This window comes from Anopheles funestus, chromosome 2RL (genome assembly GCF_943734845.2).
Source record: "Anopheles funestus chromosome 2RL, idAnoFuneDA-416_04, whole genome shotgun sequence".
In the NCBI taxonomy this organism is placed as follows: Eukaryota; Metazoa; Arthropoda; class Insecta; order Diptera; family Culicidae; genus Anopheles; species Anopheles funestus.
Genome location: NC_064598.1, coordinates 81,821,619 through 81,844,807, shown reverse-complemented (window position 1 = coordinate 81,844,807; position 23,189 = coordinate 81,821,619). Strand labels below are relative to the sequence as shown.

Genomic DNA, 23,189 nt, shown 5'->3' with positions numbered 1-23,189 from the left:
ACATAGATCGTAATTATGCCGGATCTTTAATGTGTGCGTATGTATCCGATAGGCTGGCGCGGTCTTAAACGTGTCAACCCGTATCCGAGTTCCACATGCATGGAAGGATCATATTACAGATAACGCCGGTTGTAATTTATCTCTCGAGTATAAATTTTGCTTTTTTACTTTTTTTACGGTAAGTTTAATCAATTCTTGCTTCAATCACAGGATAATAATTTGCAGCAGCCTGAAAATGTCATTTCAGAGGAAACAAGAACCAAAAGAAGGAAATTCTTCCCACGAAGTGAAGTTGTTTCCCAATTGCCAGCTAATTACGCAGCTTCACTACATCCGTTCGATGCACACAGGGGAATAAATAGCGTGGGATAAAATGGAGAAAAAGAATCTAATATATCGGTGTGAATAAAAGAATTTTTCATTTCCGAGTAATTTCCGAAAGGATACAGGGCCCATACATAACGTAGAGTACGCAAACACCATATGGTGCTGAGTATAATTTATTGGTCAACAGTCGTCAAACGCAGGGATTTTTCTTTCGATAGCTTAGCAATGATTGACTCCCGGGATCGGCATACCGGACACCAATCAATTAGACGAAGGGATTGCGGATTAGACAACAGCTACCGAAACGAGCAAGAAATTATCAATCACTCAAACCTATCAACTGCACACTTGCTGTTCGATTACGGTTTAGGCCCGTCTCGTCTGGGCTGGGGATCGCGTACAGAGATAACCCCCCGGGGTGTTGTGTAGAAAATCCGTTTTGGATAAGGATTCCGGTGGTTTTTGGAAATCTTGGAACGCACTACTCATCGAAGGTTTCTAACAAGTTTCCGTTCCACAATCGGCAAACGGTTATCGTTCAATCATTTGCTTAGCAATACATATACACACATACACACACACCCAAACCCAAAACCTACTAAATACACATCCGTACGCCAGCGCCAGTTGGTACCCACATGACCTCCTTTAGTACCGTACGTATCGGGATGGGGAAGCGCTTACGCACCACGTCGAAAGCATCGAGCCGTAACAAAACGTTGCCCGTATACGCAATTTATACGCAACTTAATTATGCAGCTATTTTCAGCCATTTTGACACCATACGCAATTCTTGGGGCACTGTGAATTGAAGACCTGTTCCTTTTTGCCACACCGGAACGATGAGAACTTCCGCACGATGTGAAACGGAGCGGCATTGTTGTACGCATAAATCGTCTGGCCCTTGGCAGAAGTGGAAAGAAAACCCTCCCGTTTCTCGCAATCTACACACACACACACAAACACACAGATCCTCTATTGCCTTTTTCGTTAAAAAAACCCGCGCAAGAAAACTAGCTTCCTTTTTCTTCTAGGACGAGCTTCTCAACCAGACCTCGGGTGGGGGTGGAGGGAAAGAAAATGCGATCGAACACACAAAGGGTGCCTTCCTTCTGGAGACTTCTGGTACCAATGGTACCATACCTCGAACGAACCCATCCAGAACTCTATCAATCATCGGAAGGACCATCGAGGCAAATGGCATCGAAAAATGAGGAGACCAAAAATAAAAACAAGTCTCAAACATTGAGCCTCCTCACACAGCAATGTTCGCCCAAAAGCATCCAGCTATTCATTTGTGCTAGAAAAATGGACACGATCCTTTGATGGAGGAGGAATTCCATCTAGACAAACAGGCCTCTGTAGCTGTAAACTAAAAAACAAAACAGTCAACACTAACCGAAACGAACCAATCAAACTCCCCAAGAAATTCCCAAGAGTTCCCTAGTCCCGTTTCGGACGCTTCGGATTGTTATGGTTCATTAATAACAATCGATTACACCGTTTAATGCTTTCGAATGTGCGGAGGTGTATCCTTCCAAGGGGTGGGTGTATTCTAGCGCTTTTTGGGGGAGAACTCGCGACAATGTACCGTTTGGAATGGAATGGCACTACACACACTTCCCGATCCGTTTTCATTACATTCGAGGAGATTGTTTTTTTTTTGGGTAAAGAAAATGATTAATTGATTGGTATCCGCTCTGTCTCTCTTCAAAATTCTAGGCCTCTACTCATAACTAACCTATCGAACATGGTTCCGGGACCATGTCGTTGGGGATACGTGTTGTGAGCGGACGTAAACAGTACTTTGTGTACGTTTCATTCCGGCCTGTCGAACTCTTACTGCCCGAGAGGTCTTCATTACCCAGAGGTCTCGGCATAGGGGAAGGATCTAGAATTGGAAAAAAGAATGGAAAACCCAATACCCATTCAGATCCCAATATCTATAATACCCCGAGTACTCTCATTACCCACCGACAAAGAACCACACGGTTTATTCGTTTCTCTCGGCAATTAGCTTCCAATGTGTACCCCCCCCTGTTAGCGAATGTGTGCATGCCCTCAAAACCCATGTAACATGGCGCTTGATTGCTTGTTAAGATTACAGCTAAATGCTTACAACCGGCACCATTATGTTGACGATACCTTCGCACAAGCCGTCTCAGTGACACCAACAACCAAGTGCTGTGGCAGGAGGTTAACAATGGAACTATCGGAGGCACCACGCTCTACACATATGGTAACCGTGTATATGCCAGGTATAACCTATCTACCCCGAGCGCATTCGTTCGAATATTGATGGATGAACGGAATGATTATAAAGCTCAACGTAACGTATCACAGACGCCCGTGCGAAGCCAAACGCAACGCCACTGACAGCCGTGATGATTGATTTGTTTGGGGAGGTTTGAAAAAAAAACACACACACACAGAATGGATGATCCAGTTTGTTTGGAACTCTTGGCCAGACAGCACCATAGTGTTTGTAACATATCACCGAAGCCGGCACTAAACTTGACGAGAATTCATTCCACCCCTAACGTAAGCGCCTTCAATCAAGAACATAATTAATGGTCACAAAGCGGGCCACATATTTACTTCCCTATGGCAGCATTAAACGCATGATACATGCGTACAAATTGTGTTCGAAGAAAGATCCATTATATCGTTCCTAATTGGTAAATTCAATTTCAATACACTCACACCCATATTAAAGCTCACTTCATCTCAATAAAATCTCATCTCGTTCTGCATTTTCATTTCATGTTATACATTTCTTTGTTTTTATTACTACCGCAGTGAAGATTTCTTTTTTTCCCCCCAAACCAGGCGTCTTTAAGTCTACGCAAAGAAATTATTTAGTTCTACGCGAAAAATGCGTCAGAAAATAAAACCACTTTTCAAGTATCTGGCTGCAAACGGAAGAACATGAATGTCAAGTGCAAATAAAATCACCAAAAAACACTACAAAAAAAAAACAAACGCTGTAAAATCATACGCCAGCAAGTGAAAAGTACGGATTAAAACGGATGTAAAAACCACTAGAATAGAGTGTACCAACTGGCACCAACCAATATACTGCGCTGTGTGTGTCTGTACGGAACTTTTGCATATTCAACACACTTGGTACAATAAATTTCCATCACGAAGCTCACTCGCATGTGTTTCTTTCGATTCTCTTTGTCTTCCTCGAGTAAAACTCGTTGGCAGAAAATTATACTAATCAGCCAAAACGCTGGAAATTTCCACGCGCCAACCAAGAAAATGTGAACCCTACACACATTGACGAAAGAGTGAACGCAAACGAAAGGATCCGAACAAATCTAAAAACATTCCAGTTTTATGCAGCATTTTTGCAAGTATTAGCGTGTGTGTGTGTGTGTGTGTATGTGGCTGGTGTGTAGATTTAATGTGCCGGGAAGATCAACTCAATCTCGCAAAAGCGGATGACAGTTTACGATGCTTTGCATGGTATGAATGTGAAATACCTATCGATCCTTCCCATCTTTAGTGCGTTGAAAGACCGCATCTCGCATTGACGCCCCAGGCCCACAGGCGCGTGTACTAACGCGACACCGGGGTCGGGTGGGATTGATGTCTAGGCGCCGTTATGCAGCGAAACGAACCACGTGTCACTCAGGTTTCCGGGAGAAGTGTGGAAAACAAAACTCGGGGAAAGCAGCCGTCCATAATTGGCCTCACGCTGTTGTAAGAATGTTAGCATGGTGGCATGCATGTTTACGGGATGCTGAATGCCGTACAGTTCGAGCGGGCTCAGCGACCTACTTCCTGCAGTGTTACAATGTCCTTCACTATCTGTACACAAATCTGTAATCCTCTGTTTGAATAAATTCTTATCATATTATGTTTATCAGTAGCGATATAATTGTCTCGATTGTTTATAGCTTTCTTAGAAGCATATTGTAAACATAAATAAAAATAAGTAATTTAATATCTCAAAAATACAACCATTAATTGGGTTGAGTTTTTAAAATATAATAAACATTTGTAACAAATTCAGACTCTATTGACTCTAATGACCATATTTATTGCTTTCGAATTAAATTTAAATAAAAATATTGTAATTGTTACTAAAATGTGCTTATTATTTTGCCTTTTTTTTAATTTTTGAAACATAACAAGCAGGATAAAGGATGAACCATTAGCTGGCGTTGAAAAAAGGGGTCTTCAACCGTATGCATTTATTCAGACAGGCATACAGACACCCTCCACACATGCTGATGAACGCATCCTTACGGTAACAGGGAGTTAAAGCATCTGGTTAAGGTAAAGCTTATACTATCATACCCTTCCCAAACACATTATCCTTGTTTTACTTTTCTTCTTCAGCTGCATCTACACTTTTCTCTCTCTCTCTCTCTCTCTCTCTCTCTCTTCTACAAGTCATCCCTGCAAGTCTCACTGCATCCACTGCACAAACACCAAACAGAAACCCCCCGCGTCGTGTGATGTACCATCCGCTAGTGGCTGATGTTAGTAAACTCACCCTTAAGCATCCATCCGAACTAGGTCCTGGGTGTAAAACTGTTCGTACGGGTGTGGGTGTGTACGATTGTCTACTGCGACTTACCCTTCTTCCGGTGACGACCTCTCATCCCTTCATCACAAAACCACGGCAAGGCAAGGATCGTACAGATCGAAAAGGGGCGATAGTGACGAGTTGGAAAATATGTATTTTTTGTTTGCAATTCCAATAATAATAATACACGCTGACGATGTTCCCCTTCGGGTGAGTTACACATTTTCACTCTCACGAATTTTCCACCCAAAAAAGAGGTCCATCTCTCTCTCTTCCTATCTCTCTCTGTCACTCAAACACACTCTGTTATCTTGCTATTTCACGTTCCTCTCATCCTTTTCTTTGTCCTAATGCCAACGGTAGCAAATTGGAGAAAGGTGAAAAGAAAATTGTCGATGAAAAACCGGGCCAAAAAAAAGGTGAGAATGAACTGCTGCTCAGTGACGGAGAGCATACGGTTTCCACATCGGACTCTCGGGAACATGCGCAGTACCCCAGTACCGTAAAGGACGATGTCCGTAACATGTGGCATGGTGTTATGGAAATTTTTTAGCCTTCCCTGAAAACCTCGCTTTACAGCGTCACCATCTAAACGTTAAGCGCCACAAGGGCTCCCCTCCCTCCCCAGGTTTAAGCCCCGTTTGTTTGTTCCACTGGAGGGACTTGTTGGTAGCTACCAGTTGGTGCAAAGTGAGCAACCTTGGTGGGGAAACAAGGGAAAATAAGACAGGAAAAACAACAGTACAGGTACCACACACCGAATGGGTAATTTCGGAGAACTTTGTGTACCACAGATGCAGCACCTAACTTGGACACTTGGAAGATAATGATTCTCCTGGATGCTTTAACACGATCATAATGAATTTGACATTAACAATTGCTAGCAATATTAAAGTCAATAAAGATCTTTGAAAAAGATCCAAAAAGCAATTCGTAATACATTCCTCTCACTTTTAAAAATACTTCAAAGCTATATATCCTGAAGATCTGGACACATGAAAACATCCACCCGGACATCATACTTACATCCGCTTTCGTATATTCTTCCTACTCGGGAGTTGTTTGCTTGGCAAACAAAACAAAACGCCCAAGACGCAAGGTGAAATACTTGAAAAAGCCATACAAACGGCCAGAGTACGGAATCTTGAACAAATACGCAGAAACAGTTATCGTCACCATCATCATCATCATCGTCGACGCAAACCTCCTCCACAAGGATTCCCTTCTCCAATATCTTCTCCAGAATTGGTGGAGTTGAGTGAGGAACGGAGTGGAGGTGAAAAAAATACAACCAGAGATCCCAACTAGATGTCCTTTCCCCATAATTTCCCGACGCCCTTTCTCATCAAACCGGTTCGGTAAAAGTGCGATATGACAGCATGGGTGTCGGTGCACTTAACCATTCTGTTTTTTTCTACTGAGATGTCCAAAAAGGCGAGTGCTCCGGATGGGTACAACGGAATGATGATACGGAGCACAAGCAAAACGAACGGAGGAAGAAAAAAAAATGCACATAAAGACAAAGAATCGTTATTGCCCGAAATAAAAACAACGACAAAACAGAACGGTAATGGTGCCAACGACACAGTGCTGTTGGGGTTTGAAGTAATAGCTCAAACACACCAAATGCCGAACGCCAAGGACGTATATACCGTTTCCATACTGTTCGGTACACCCGTTACCACCAGCTAGCGGACTCAACACAGCTTTTTGGCCGACGAGCTTGCTGGCAGAGCAAGCGGTAAACTATGGTATTATCACCCACGATGAGCGGATTGGAGCGGATGGTCGGAACTCGCCAACAGTGACTTGGATTGGAAATGACAAGGAATGGAAAACACAGATCAAGATGTGGCAATAGTCGTTACTACCATCGGGGGCCGATTTTGCTGGGGGCCGCCGCCTGTTGATGGGAAACATCCAAGGAAAATGGTCCAAAACTATGTATTGTGCTAGCAGCAGGATATTGTCTCTTGCTTCTTTTCCTTCCCCCGCCAAATCGAGATTGCTACCTTGCTATTTTCACTTCCGAGAGAAGCCATTCCATAATAACAAGAAAAGTACACAACAAAAAAACCCCCCAAGAACTCCAGTTCAATTCGATTTAATTCCACATCATGGTGGATTGCGGCGTTGACTGTAACTTACTGTTCTCGCTTTGCCTTGAGACAACCGTTTAGGATACTCTGGTTTACGATTTCAGTAGCACAGTTTGCTTCACGGCAGCTTCAAAATCAAACCCACCCCTGCCGAGGTCAGCTGAGGCGTCCAATTTTAGGTTCGTTCATGAAACTACTCAAACCACTTTAACGATAGAACGATATGTTGCATCGAATATCAAACCACTGGAAAAGCACTATTTTGGTGCAGGTGTTGAAAGTTTTCTAATTTTTCCACCATGTACTTTATGCTTCGGTTGCTTCACAGGTTGTGGGCATGAAAAATAAAATCGACAAAAAAAAAGTAACACTACAGTCGAAATGGGTAGAAGACACCCGTAATCGAATTCTTCGAAGTGCAACCACCAAAGTGCACACACACATCCCGAACCAGCTGGAACTGCACAAGTAAGCACTTATGAAATGAAGGTAATGTGGGAATGTGGAACCGGTGAGATACACTCGGAAATGGTTCCTTCAGGCAATACGTTGATCGTAAAAAAAAGAAACAGGGAATGAAATCGGGATTGAATCGATCCGGGGGGTTCGATCCACTGCTGCAAGATGTGACACCCAAAGGGCATTCGGCAAGTCAGTGTGCAGTTCTGGGTGATTGTGAGGGCGTACAGAAATAAAAAGCTACAAACTTCAATACATATGGAGACGCCTGGTCTAATTCTAACTTTTTTAAGTAATCATTATTTTTGGGTAAAAAAATATTATTAACTTAAATCATTAAACTAGATCCCTTTAAGACAAATTTATCGTACAAAATATCGTACATTATTTTTATAGCATTAGAATATTAAGAATTCAATTTAAGCAACAAAAAAATCAAACATTTCACTATTATTATGAGAAATAAAATTACACCCACCATGACGGAACATTTTTATGTGTACCGCAACATAGCGAATAGTCGAAAAGAACCAAGAAGAAATATCGTTTCACACACCGGACCAGGAAAGCCACACCGAACCGGCACGGTTACCAAACGTTGCGGATAAATTCCAAAGGTAAGCAATTCGAAAAACCCCCATACCAGGGTTGGGAAAATATGCAAGAAAATGGAAATCACCAATGCTGCCTCACACACACTTTTCGGTACGATTTCCACCAAGGTGTCTAGCCTGTGTGTGTGTGTGTGTTGTTCGACTGCCGGTTTACGATCCCTCGGGAGAATGCATGAATGTCTTCCCTTGGTTCAATCGAACAGTGGACACAGTGAGGAGTGGATGCTATTGAATTCTATTTAAATTTTTATTGATTTTATTTACACATCGGATGCCTCCAAATTGTCGGCTGTGCTGTAATCCGGGGTCAGCAGATGTGAACTCGGGGAACGATTATCACAACCCCTCGACGGGATAATGCGGTGACGTTCAAAAAGACATCTGAACATTTTTTTTTTTGAATTTCTAATACAAATTTCAATGAAATTGATCTTCCTGTTGATTCAAAACTAAAGGACCGCATTCCTATTGAATGCTCTTTTAATGGCCTATTTTAACATGTTTTTAAATATTCTCTTGGGATTAATACTTTCCGATTTTTTTTTTCATAACGTCTATTTAATGTTGTGAATAATGATAAGCCAATCGAATGTTATTCACTTACCCCGCGCTAGTCCCTTCGACTCGACGCTTCTGCTGCGCGACCACTTGATTGGGGTCTGCTACTGGAAAAGAAAAGAAGGAAAGAAAGGGCAAAATAAATAGACGAAAATTAAAAACCCACTTGAGAACATGCAAATCAGTAACAACCACCCCCCGCCTTGTTTCCGAACACCAATCGAATCCTTCTTGATAGGTAAACAAATCGAAATCATTTTCACACGCCACGAAACAACTGTCACATCAAAAGCACCCGAGACCGGCACACTTTCTGGATGCTCATTTTCAATGGACAACCGTTCGGTACAGACACACACTTACCGGTGGTGCCGGCATATGCCATATCAAAGCCATAAACTCCGTAGCCCCACATCGTGCGGTTATGTTGTCCGTTTGCGAAGAGGAGAAACAACTATCCACTAAATCGGTTAGCGCCAAACTGACAGCGAATGAATGGTGCGATTGGAATGGCTTTGAGGGAGTGCGAAAATTCTGCCAATTTGACTTTTTTTCTTTCAATTATTTTCACTCGTTTTGCAACCACCTGTCCTGTGTGTAACAAGCGAAAACAATTGTCCTGTCTATTGCTGTATTACAACTTCCTATCTTGGCGGAGAAGAATTTTCAAGAATAGCCACAAAACGAAATCCCTTAATTGCTTAGATCGCGCGTACAGTACTCAATCGCACGGTCGGTTTAAGGTAACCCGCAACAGCACTTCTGGGCTAATTAAAATCCAACCATCGATATCGCCAATCAACAGCCACACGCCACCACTACGTACACCGAGACTAGACGAGCGCACTTTTGTTTTGCTTGCAAGACACAATCACAAAGCGTTTCCCGTTCAGCGTAAAAGGACGCTAGAGTATGATGAGTTTGAGTAAGCTGACGAAGAATGCAGGAAAAACGACTACGATACGTCCTGCATAGTCACACACACACACACACAACCGAATCGGACGTTGATAACAAGGAAGAAAAAAAACTTCTTTCCCAAAGTTTCGCTCCCAGAGCAGTATCATCTCTGGTCCGTAGCTAGGAAGATGCTCGCTCTCTCCGAAAGCAACACTTTTTCCCCTTTCTAAGGGACAAGACGAACTAAGACACTCACTTAGTTTTTGTGGAAAATGCAACGGTGTGCAAATGGCTCACCCCTTAATGCTTCACCCATCGAGAAAGAAAAAAAAACAAGGAGAACCTAAAAGAGTGTTCCACACAGCAGCATAGAACCGGTGTGTGTGGGCACCATTCAACCTACCGAGCACACGCTGCTGTCCATTTATCGGTTCTCGGGAAATGCGCATGACCTGTACCGTTTCGTGATAACAACGCAAACCAAGGCAAGCAATGCCGGGAGTCATTCAAACGGCATCGTAAGGATGATGTTCCAAACCGGCACGGGTAAGGGGATGGGCGAAGGATATCTCAACTTTACCTGGCCCCCGTCAGGTATGCTAGCATGCTGCACGGTGAGTACCGCTTTTGACACCCCAATCGTATTTTGCCAATCTTCCAACATACCCAACAGTGGGGACGGAGAGTTGTCGGGGAGAGGGGCAGAGTGAGCTGTGGTGAAGCGCAGCTTGATTAGATTAGGTCCATTAGTATGCAAACCACGATATGCACAGTATATACCCGTGTCTCACGTGTTCTACCCGGTCACGGGGACGTAAAACTTCCTGTCGCAACCATACTAAAACTGATGCCCTTTACTTTGAAGAATACGGGATGCTCCCCGCTCGGATATGGACGGGGATGGGGTTTTGAGCAGTATACGGGAACACAGTGCAGAAGCGGATGGTGTAACAACCTTTAGTACGGTCGAAGATGAGCACTGTGTGTTGCCGAATGCAGTTGATAGTCCTTTAAGGTAGGTCTCTTTTGAGTTTTCTTGTTTTTCTCTATTTTCAGCACTGTAGATGTCATGTACAACAAACACTGTGCATTTAATTGCACACTTTTGCAGATGTTGTAGAGCAGAAAAATATACCTTCATGGAGCTTATTTCTCGTGTACTATGTTGTATTTTAATTAATCCTAAAATGAGAATAAGATTTATTATTTTGAGGTATTATTTCTATTGGAACTCAGCTGATCACGTGGTTTTCACCATATATCTCAACTGAAAGTTAGTCATCCCTTCCTGATGCTACGTCTAAGTCAGGTCTTCGCTCGAGAAAATACCGAAACATGTCCGTGCACGTGCACAGACCGATCGCCCAATAATTACACGTACACCCATCATTTCAAGGCCCTTGCTCCCATCTTCAGCTGCATTGGAGGAGCTACTCGAATGCTCGGAAAGGAACCTGTTCCACACCCAAAAAAAATACCCCAAGTCCATCCAAACATACACACAGATTCACATACACACGGCACGTTCTACTTCCGCCAGCAAACGTGATCGTGGAGCGTGTGGCTCACGCGACCCGTGGCGCATGATTGGAATTATAACAAAAATTAGGATGCAACCGTCATGCCGTCATATCGACAGAGCACCATACCCAACCAACCCTTGCGAGCGTATACCCCTTGCACACACACACACACACAAAAACCCCCAGACAGGACATCATCACGGGGCGTCAGGCGAATGAATGTCTTTCACGTCCCAAAAACCGTTTTGTTGCCCGTAGCAAACGTGTGGCTGGTGGGTATGGGGGGCAACAACTGACAACTGGCCACGACCACGGCCAACATGGTGCAAAAAATACTATACGGAATGGGAATGGTAACAACGATTGAAAAAAAAACTGAAGAAACGTAACGCAACCCAAATCACGGAACACGCGCCTCCATCCATTCGTGGGGGATAGTGTGGGAGACAGCAGGCATGGTGGTGTGGTGGTGTTTCTTAGCTTTTCTTAGTTAATATGTGCGGCAGCATGCATTATACTTTTCGTGCCCTCTCCCCGCCAGCACAGCGAACGGGAATGTACGGTCAAGGATACGGAGCGTTTACTCGTCAGGTAACGGTGGGTCAACCTTCGCTGTGTGTGTGTGTGTGTTTTTTTTTTCAACAAACCAGAACTGCGTGTGTCCTTGAAATATGTCTCCCACCGGTTTGTCGAACCAGTTCACGCACCCAGCAATCCAACGAAAAGGACTTCGAGCGTTCCTGTCTGCCTGGGTCCACACACATATGTTATATGCAGAACACGGATCAAACCACAATAAGAAACAACGGTAGGCACGATCCATGGATGCTATCTCCGTTTGGTGGATGTGTTCGTCCCCCTGTTCGTCCCTGTTCGTTTACCGGACATTATCTCAAACCGCTCCGGATGGCCGCTCCGGGTGGCGAATCATCGATTTCATTAAATTTCTGAACAGGAACGCAAAAACGGAACATTGCCCGTTTTCCATTGCTGTTTTCTCTCGTGTTCTCTTCCGCCCAGCTTTCCAGCACGTTCACGTACGGCATCACTTCCGCATGCATCACCCCCCCCCCCCTCCCCCCCCCCCCGCAGCTAAAAAGTACCTTCCGTCTGGACATGCCATCCTACCCCATTACGGATGAAAGTTGTGTCGTTGAGGTGTCGAACGTTTTGGGTGATGGCTGGTGCTGGTGGTTCCACCAGGACACACTCAACACGAGCAAAACCGCGATGGCGCACGTTCGGCACGAAAACGGCCAATCATACCCTTGCACCATACCGGGATCACCCTCGCCTCCAGACAGACTCCCTGCAAAATCTCTGTCCCTCTCACACACCCTTCGCACCCAGTCGATGAAACGAAATATGGTTCAAGGTCGGATCTTTTCATCACACCGTATACTACGAACAACTACTACGTGTCTATCCCCCACACAGCCCTTCCCCCCGCCGGGAGGGGGGTCCGGCTAGCACCACAGTGGCTCATTCAATTGGCGGTTCGGTAGACTGGGATTAAAAGACGGAAAACACGGACGAACCACCCCGGTTCGTGACGGTTCATTCACAATTTTTGTGGCCACAAGCAGGTTTCATCCATACCTTCCTTTCTCGTCGCACATGTTTTCCTACACCCCACCGAGAACGACGGAACACGAACCACGAAAAGGTCGACAAAATACACATCCGAGACATTCGTGTGACATTCGTGTCACCATTGTGCCCGTCATTAGCCGCGCACGGCATGCGGTAGAAGGCGGCGCGGGTGATCCCATCCCGTGTGTCATTGGACACGTTGCCCGGTGCTTCTCTCTTCCGGGTGAGATTTTTCAGCTCACGCTTCACCAGATTGTTACAGTGGGTCATTGGAGAAATACGAATACGACCAACAACGAAAAAAAAAAAGATATGTCAATATCGGTGAGAACCTGGCAAACGGTATGTTGACCTGGTGCAAAAACACACGCTACCCGCACGGACTCAATCGATGACGTGTTGCCAATGTTTGAAAGCGAAAGTGCATGCCAATCTTTATTCATGCACGGAGCGGGGGATGGTGGTTCGTTCGGGACTTTTAAGTGGTGTAGGACTTAGATTTCAACCTACTTCAAGCGCGATGAAATGGAACATAGAAAACCGCTATGTGCAAAAGACACAAAGACACGGTCGTGCGATGAACGATTAAAAACGGAATATTCAGGGTATCCGCTTGATGGATTTTGTATAGATTGCTCAAAACTATCTTCAGATATTTGTACTTTTTATAAATTTTCCAGCACAGTCGTGTTTGTGTATGTTATAATGTGGATAATATGTCATTACCACAGTTTTTATTCATAGAGTCGCTTTCAGAAAACGGAATTGATCAAGATTTCCAGAGCTTGTAGTTGCAGTACTTGTAGCCAAGAACAAGACGAAAAAAGCAGTAGATCGCATGCTTCTGTATAACGGATTCTCAAAGGATATTAGAAAGGAAATAGTTCGTATGAGATGCCGCAATCGAGAGGAAAAATTGGAGAAGGATTTTTGAAGTCTTTGCCGTATGTGGTTGCACTCTACTGAATCTACCTGTTCTGCCTGAATTAACCAGGTTATCCATATCTTTACCAGTTTTCATAATCAAAATGTCACTTAATATCTTCGAAATGATACGCTACAACTCAACTTGTAAAAGGTTTTCAGCCCGTCCCAATGAACAGAGAAGGCTAATTTAGGTAGATCTTAATTGATGTGAAGTCTTGCATTGATGAGTTACTGGTAGATGAGGGAGCTTGAATGTAGGCAGTTCATAGGACTTAAAAATCTATCAAGAACCCGCTAAAATGACTAACTTTGAGTTGGTACCTTTTTCTCCTTGTCGTTAAGCCAAGAAGAAGAAATACAGGATAGTGGTGGGAACTACGGAGTGGATTCATGAATTTACTCCGACTCCGATGTATAAAAACTGGAGTATACTCCGAAGTGATTACTCCGGTCTAATCCGGAGTAACTCCTGAGCAATTACACCGGAGTAACACCGAAGATTACTACGGAGATGACTCCAGATTACTCCGGAGTTAACAACGGCGCTGCATCCAATGTTAACTCCGGAGTAATCTCCGATTTTAACTAAATGATAACGATCATTTACATCATCAGGATACGCGTGATAGGTCCTCCTCAAACATAAGAAATCTCAGTAAACTCCATCTTCTCGTCCAAATATCACTCTCGACAAATATCTTAGTTTTAGGCTAATTTTAAATTTTAACTATAAAGGGGAATAGTTAAGGAGATTATTTTGAGATCTGAAACAAAACATTCGAATGCGATTATAACTGTTAAGAAAGGTTGCCTAACTTTAACACATTTTGCATAACTTCGACACTATTAATTAAAAATTATATGCTAAATATGTTCAGAAGACAAAAGAGCTGCACATAAAAATGTATGTATACTTGCAGCTGTGTCATAAATAATTTGCAAAAAAAACCCGAAACCAATTTAAATAAAGCGTACCAACACCGGTTAATCCACATGCACACCAGCGAGCATTTAATCGATTGCAACCATACCAGCGGTCACAAGCTGCTACCACGTGGATGGATAATCGTACGATCATTGGTACGAATTATCCTGTCTCACTACCACGCCCCACACACACATACACAGCCTCTCCAACAATTGACGATATTCGATAGCCGAAGAGATCGGAAACATATTTCATCATCGTCACCTTCCGTCGATGTCCGCCCGTTCGCTGGCACATTAACACGAACATACCAATTTTGCATTCTCCGCTTTCCTCCGACGACGCACATCAATTCGCATCCGCCAAGAATGTCGACCAGTAAGGTGTATGTGTGTGTACACAAGTACCTTTTTGTTCCTTATCCCCCTTCTCATTCTTATCATTTTATCTTCCATCCAAGCCCAAGCAAACAACAAGCGCCGCCAGAGTGGGTAGCGATGAAATATGAAAAGAATGTGCGTAATGAAACGTTTAGCGAATTTTTCATCCTCTCGCTGCGCATCGATTCACTTTCTTTCCGTAGCCGGCCGGTGGACGTCTTCCAACTCTGCGGCCAGTAGCCGGTTCGAAACGGTTTTAAAAAATATTTCCTGACTCCGGCATCGAGTCGGAATCGAGTGAGAGTTGTCGGTTTTTATGTGGCTCATTTTTTATTCGCTGTTCCATAATTTATAATTATTATTTAATACATTCGCCCGAAGAGTCGGACACCTCGATAGGGAATGCCTTGCGCAGTGCCTGCGAAAAGGGTAAGTAAAATGGGGAATAAAAAAAACGGCCCCGACCACAATCGCCCTTTCTTACATGAGACGATGGATCGGTGGTACTTTGGACTTGCTAACTGCTTCATTATTTATCAGTATATCCCGCAATTCGGATTATACACTCGTTATTTTGCTGTTTTTTTTTTGCTCTATCAATAGCCCACACGAAAGGAGTCCATGAAACGTTGGACGAATGGAACAGAAAAAAACTGTACTTCATTTTTTAATTTATTTTCTACATTTCAAACGATCGCACTTGGCATTTCCCGTGCTAGGAATGATATAACATTTAATATCTTAATTAAAGATCGCAACCGATCGCGATCCGCTGCGAATGGTAATGGAACCGCCAATAGAGTGATCTGCGCACAAAATTAAAAAAAATGAAATTGTAAAAACCCAACACATTCGTTTGCGAATGAATATTCAATAAAATGTGGAACACTGAGACCTGTAACAAAAAACAAGACAGCAGATGAAAAAAAAGCATCTGGAAATGTGTGGGGAATGCTTTTGCACTAACCGGCCATTATCACCTCACAAAACGAGTCCTTTTTATTGATGCAGAATTGTAAAGGGAAGGAAAAAAAGAAATACAACTCTACTAATAATATACCCGTGTTTAACAAGCTCATAAATACGTTAAAAAGGCATTCTAGCAAATAATCTTCCTGCGCAACAAAAAAAATTAATTCTTGTATATGGACTTTTTTTGCCTCCTTCATTTTCAGTTTTAATACCTTTCATTCCAACCCACTAGAGACCAACCTCCTGGTGGTAGACACGTGGCAATGGGTTTTGTTCTCATCGACAACCGATTATGCCGCACACCGTAGGAAGTCCGATCATCAACAGACCATCGGGTCTGGCCCGATGCTCTTTCGGTGCGGAGTTCCGCGATTAAGAGGGGACAGATAAATTGAATTCCACAATGAAAGCAGCAGCAAAAAAACACTGCAACCTTCCGACACCTTCCTTCATTCGGCAATACTCGGTGTGTATCATATGTCTCATAAATAATAAAAAATGAATTTCCACTTCGGAAATTAAAATGAAATAATAAAAGGGAACCTACTGTCTGCTTGGTTGGATGAAGTTTCAACTGCATGCGTCACGATTGCCCCCCATTTTGCCCTGCCGTATTAAACCTGCAAAAAAGGGAAACGGACCCAAGAAGCCCCGAGAAACACGACTTATCATAATCACCCTTCTCCACCGTAAGATCATGACTACCTTCCTTCCAACTATTGGACGACCTCTGTTCGGCAACTGCAACAGAACCACTCAATGCGACACTTTTTCGTCTGCAGACCCCGGAGCAGGTGATACCGTACGATATTACTTCCAAATCGATCGAAAACACCCCGGATAAGAACTCCGTTCCCGGGAGTGTTGAGGTACGTACGTTTGTGGCGATGCGAAAACTATTCCAAGACTTGTTCCACCAATAGAAGGGAAGAAATGGTGTGGTGGACGTGTAGCAGTCCTCGGTTTTTGGAGATCAATTATTTCGATAGCGAGCCGAAACTGACACTTTTAATTTATTACTGCCCTTGTTTATCGGGTCAAAGAGACCCCTTAAAAAAGGATGAAGACGAGAAAGCAAAAACATTGGAATGGCAAGTCCAACATTTGGGTATAAACGTAGTACACTTCTCGACAGGTTGACTATTTGAAAGGTTTTGCTGTATTTTGGTAAATAATATAAACTTTGAAAGTCATAATAATTATGAAATTGAATTTACATTACAAATAACTTAAAAGCATTTTAAAAGAAAAAACCCACAAGAATTTATAAATACAAAACTACTAACACTAGAACTTCTACAACAACCATTTTGACTGTTTCTGTTTCTTCCGATCATACTATTTTTATAGAACTTAATAAATGTACCCTAGTTGAAGCATAATTTTGACATATATATTTTATAGCATTAAAGCTCATAACAAATTATTAATTAGAGGTCCTTACGCCAAGAAGGGAGAGAGTGAGCTTTTATTTGTTAATTGTTTTCGCTTAATTTTTAAGGTAAAATAATGAGTATTTGTCATCCAACGATGATAAGATGATAAGTAAGATAACTTCATTAGATTTCATTATCTTCTTTTAAACTATTGTTATTTAAAAAAACCTTGTTTTGAGCTTTTGAACGTACCGCACAACATATTGGGTAATTCTAATAAATACTAATAAATAGTAAAGTATACAACCGTAATAAAATAGTTCTTAAAGAAATCATTCACGTGCCTTCCATTTCGCTTACCCCCGGCGGAAAGGTGTTACCAAACCAAACACAACACGTGACATAAAAATTTCCAGCAAAAAATGCACACATGATAATCATAAAAAGAACCAAACAAAAAAAAATGACATATGCGCAAACAAACAGAACGAAGCGATAAAATGAAGACCCACTAACCACCAACCGGCAAAAAACCATCCATCCAACCACAGATTGAGATGCCACCAAACGGAAGGGGGGATAGAGAGAATGAGAGAGAGACAGAAAAAAAACATGGTTGAGGAATAATAAAAGTTCATAAAATTAGGATTAATTAACAAAATTGAAGTCAACCGAAGCGGCGCGACCGAACGGTGCGCGTTCCATTCGCCGTGCTTCCAACCGTCCGAAGGGTGCATATATGCTAATAAATTAGGTAAGAAATGAATTAGTTTGTCAAAATACGGTTTCCATGAGAGAGAGAGAGAGAGAGAGAGAGAGAATAAAAAAAACTTATACATTCACCTATGGGGAACATGTAATGTAAGCAGACGGTGTTTGTTTGCCAACTAAAAAAAAACACACGTAGAATGTCCTTTCGGAAAGTCCAAACCAAAAACCAACGAAGAGGATTCGCTTCATAAAAAAAAAAACCCGCGGCAATATATGAATACGGTTTTTGTGTTTTTTAATTTCTAAAGTGTCCAAACTCACCGATGTCACGAGCGAGCGCGTTTGCGTTTTGGAAATAGTTATGGCAATAGTAAATCTTGAATTATCGCAATGTTTTCGGGGCCACTCCGGTCGGACAGATGGATCTAAGAGATAGGGAACGAACCGTACCATTTCTTCCAGTGTGTGGAAAGCTTTTGTCCCGGTGACATTTAATGCTCACCGGCGTGTGGTGGTTATACGGTCCTTATCATGCTTCATTACCATACCCCTCTCGACTAAAGGGAACGCCGCTTCGTTCATCATCAGCGAAAGCCCATCTCAATGAAAGTGTGAATAAAACATTTTATTTATGTGCCTTCTGTCGCAAATGTTCGCACTAGTGTACAGATAGACGCATGTGAAAGGTAGTTTCAACGTAGCACCTTATCTACAACCAGTGCACATTAGCAAAGGAAAATAATTTGATTAAAGCTGTTCCCCGTTTTCCACCAGGCACGAGATATTTTCATTTTCAAACGTACGCTACCACACTGCCAGCCCATCCCAAAACAATTAGAATTTTGCTGCTTGATTTACTCATTTCTATCCCCGCACGCCTAGAGGTTAAGCAGCAGCACCATTTTAATGAAGCGTAAATCATAAATATAATAAGCCCAATAGCTATTGACAGCGTTGTTTTCCTCGCACCCGATGTATTATTCTAAGCCAATGATCGTAAAAAAACAGTACTCTCCGTCTTTCTACCGGGCATCGAAACTTAGCAAGTTGTGCCCAGGTGTATGGCGACTAAAATTATCCACAGAAAAACAAAACACATTATGAAGATGTTTCCCTTCGAGGGCTAGAGAGCTGAGGGATGATTTTAAATTGTGTCGCTAAAAATAGGTTGCAAAGCGTTGTTTGCGTTATGTAGTGACCGTCCATCGATAGTTGAAATGGCAGCAAAGGGTGTAATTGCATTGCTACTTTGTCATTGTGCAAATGACGATGATGAGGAGCTGATCTTCTCGTCAGCTGATGCTGCTGATGATGAGCGTAATGTGTACTGGATTAGACAGGTTAGTTTATAATGTTTTTTTTTTTTTCAAAAATCGTTTAAATAATTTAAAACATTTGTAAATTACGCAGTAGAATAATCTCTGGACAGATTAGATTTACATGGAAGAGCTACTTTTTTTAAGATTATTCAAAGCAAATTTCAAATTCTTTGTGTTTTGAAATTTCAAGAAGATCTACTAAACCAATTGTTTCATAATTCTGCATGTTATCTTAAAACTTTCCAAGGAATTAACCTCTAATGAGCACTGGACCGTTGAACATAAATATAATCGTTATTGGGACTGATTAAAATACGATCTAGCTTAGAATTGAACCTCGTGCCGATAATTTATACAAACAATATTTATAAAAAATGTCTTGAAAATATCCATTAAGTATTAAAAAATTCTAAATAAACGAAAAAGTACAATAATTTTAGTCCTCTTTTTTGAATTTCGAGTAAAACAATAATCTTTTTAAAAAAATACATTTGAGGGATAACTGATTGGCCAATAAAGTATCGTATGAAGCGGTTATTCCATTACCTTAAGCTGAATTTCAATCGGCTAACTGAGTCTAAAAGGAAAACAAATAAAGTTTAGCGTCTCATTTAAACTTTCAAAGCAAACCAAATGTGTTTCGAGAACGAGAACAATTGGTTTTCTCATCCATTTTTCACCAATTTTAGCACTAGTAACAAATTACATGAAAAACATGTTTGAAAATAGGATCATTTTGCAATAGAATATATTATAGCTTATTGCAGATTATCTCTTCAGTATTTATTGCTGAAAATAATAATTATTTATTACTTAAATTTCCTATGAAAATTATGACAGTGATCTTCACAACAGAATTCGTAAACAACGTGTTTAAATATTTCCTTTAAAAAGGCGGCAAATAAATAAAAAAAAACCTATCGGATTATCAATGCTTCACGCACAGTGATAAAGGCCGACGATGCTTTAGACTCCCCTTCAATTCCACTGAAAACGTTGTCGAAATTATCATTGTACGATCAGCTTGCAAACGATAGCACAAACTGTACTAAGATGGCAACAAGAAGCCTTTCGACATTTAGCGTTTTAATAAACTCGTCGTCGTAAGCAACCAAACCCAGTTCCCAAGCTGGTGACAAAAACCGAAACGAATGTATTGACGTACCCATGGCCATGATCAAAACGACCGAATCGCGGCGGTTATAGATTAGCGTCCAAGCAGTTTATCAGGGTCACTGACATAACGTGGCGTGGCGCCAAATTTTACCTTTTTTACCACACCACCCATACACAAAAAAACGCTCATACAAACATAAGGCACCATTGTCGGGAAAGGTGATTCGGTTTGAAAAAGAGCAAATGAAAATTCCATTTCATTCGCTTTTGTTCAACCCCTTGTTCGAATTATGCTCGGTATGGTAGGTAAGGAAATTATGCTTTGCCAGCTTCCCGAAGGCGAAGTGATCCGAACCGATTGTGCTCGTTGGGTGCCTTGTTGTTTCGTTAGTGTGGGTACTGGAGGTTTGTTTTCTCATACTTTACTTTTTGCTCTTGTGCCCCGAAAAGGTGATGAAACTGTCTGCATCTTCCATCGTGACCATATACCCTGAGAGTGGTATAGGCCAGCCAGGCTCGGTTTCTGCTTTATGCTTCAGCCAGTATGCTATATGCTGCTGCCCCTTCCCTGAGCGACCCGTCCACCCTATCGCCTCCCCCTTTTGAGGATCATCATCTCGTGCAATGTTGATCGCGCCCTCGGAGCATCGAAAGCATAGCCTGCGCTTAGCGCCAAACCGCTCCCCAAAACACGGCGAAGGGTATCCGCTGGGGCCACGGAAAAATCGTGACTTGATTCTGTGCTGTTCCCTCTCTGTCATTTCTACTTTTTGTTCGCCGCTGTCCTACTCCTGCTTGTTGGCCTGGCTGGACGTGTTGGATGGACGAACCCGGGACCAAGGGAACCTGGCAATGTCTGGTTTTGTTGTAGACCCCGGCTACGTGGACAACAGAGGGTGCGCGCTCGCACACACAAGCAAAAAGGGGTCGACATTCCCGGGGAAGACATTCCGCGCCTTCTTCATCGATAGCCAGCCAGATTCCCTTCGACTGCTCGCTATAGTACTGCTGCAAAACGGCCTTCTCAATAGAGCCAGAGCGTTTAACTCGAGAGTTTCCATAATCCGCGAGCGAGTGACCTCTTCGCGATCGCGACCACAGCTAGCCAAAGGTGCTACAAAGTCGTCCATCGAGAGGAACACGTAAACCGGGTCAGCGCTTATGTTTACTCCCACTCCAAACAGTTAGTGGAGTATCTAAACATAGCTTTGGTTCGCTCGGCCAGAAAACCCATTCCTACGATCCGTTCGTAATGATCTTCCATGCTCTTTCCTCTTCGATCGTGCTGGTGATCGCAACAACAGCCTACTAAGAGCGCTGGCTGCTAATGCTGCAAATGTGAAAACAACACTCAGTATGATGATGGTGACGACAATTAGAGTAGGCTGCTGATTACAATTGAACTTGACAATCGTGGTGGTTGCTTATTAAAAAAAAAGCCGAGAGAACTCCACGAGCAAAACAAAAGCGAACGATAGCATGCACACGATGCATGTGACAGTGCGATGCTTTAAAGCGTTGCATTCATTTCCTTTCCGCAGGGAAAGATGCAGTACTGCGTGCGTTTTGTTGTCTTGTGGACCATACTCTCCTTCACACATGAGCACGCACACACACGCGCGCGCAACGAGAGCTACGCATACAGTGTCAACCCCGGAGATACATAATTATGCTTCACGATGCCATAAGCTCACGCTTGTTTACATAACAAAAGAACGCACACGCACACGCCCGACCTTCTTTATCTTGCCTTTTTCTCACTAAACGGACAGAACGCACTTACGGAAAAAGAATCCTTCCGGGTTCGTCCTTTTTGCTCTATTGCTTCCAGATTAGATGAAGGGAAAAAAAACAGTAACCGCGATTACTTCGAGGATGGTTTCGTGTGGGGTTGTACGCATGCACCAAAATACCACACAGAGACGTCCACACCGATTTTTAGCGGCACAACAAATCACTGTCCACTGTAAAGTTTATTTCGAAACACATATTGCACACCGTTTTTAGATGAATCCTTTACAATCGCACCAAGATTTAATTCTCTACTACACACCATTCACATTTCACACCATACACATGGAATCTCAACCGAACCGAAATGAAACGTACGCGGCAGGCTTACAATGGGGGCTGGATGGAATACGCACGACTTCGTAAGGTGGTTTATGCCACCTTGACTTACCTGACGATGAGGAAGCGTACGTTTGGGCTATTGTCGACATAAGCTGAAAGCGCCTGCTACACGACACTTGCTCTGGCACACGAATATGTCACGTTTTCACACAAATCACACGAATAAACACGCTTTTTTTGCACGTTCACAATTCACACAGCCCTACCACTGCACGGGAGAGTCGTGGGGACAGATTTGTGGCGAAGAGAGAAAGAAAAAAATCGAACACTTTGACAGCAGAAAAAACACTTCATCGATTTGATCGCCAATTTCAAAACAAAACAAACGCTATGTTACCCAAGTAGCAATTTTTTTCTGACAGCTTCTGCAGTGGTTGCGCATTGATGCGCAACGTCGCAAATGCTGTCATTTTATCGATGTACAACTGAGAAATGTTTGTGGTTAAATTATGTATTTCTTTCATCGCACTTTTTTGATAAAGTATTTAAGTTTTAATGTGTTATTCAGTTAAATAAATTTGTCTGATAATCAATTTTCCTTACGTTTATTTTTATTTCAAGAACCTGCAATTCAACAGTTCGTTGGGAAAATGCTGTCAAATGGCTGAGTTTCTTAGTTGCTTGAAATTGTTTTACCTTGCTTTTTTTGCTTGATTGTGCACTATGGATAACGAACGTACAAAAGCGATATGGTTTTTTAAATTAAAAAAAGCA

The 23,189-nt window shown here is 42.5% G+C and overlaps 1 protein-coding gene across 12 annotated transcripts in view; it reads right to left on the bottom strand.

Annotated features, from left to right (window-relative positions):
* Positions 1-22,772, bottom strand: part of LOC125762841 (aryl hydrocarbon receptor nuclear translocator homolog) — a 196,042-nt gene extending 173,270 nt beyond the window's left edge. For 2 of the 12 annotated variants that reach the window (XM_049425386.1, XM_049425380.1), the window contains exons 1-2: positions 22,126-22,516; positions 8,644-8,704 (exon numbers count right to left, since the gene is read on the bottom strand). Coding sequence is in view for 4 of the 12 variants with exons in the window: in XM_049425376.1 (XP_049281333.1) it covers positions 8,644-8,704; positions 8,961-9,012 (113 nt within the window). In the remaining 8 variants the exon portion in view is untranslated. The other 10 variants (XM_049425378.1, XM_049425379.1, XM_049425381.1 and 7 more) reach the window with 10 other exon arrangements.
* Between the last annotated feature and the right edge of the window lie 417 nt (positions 22,773-23,189).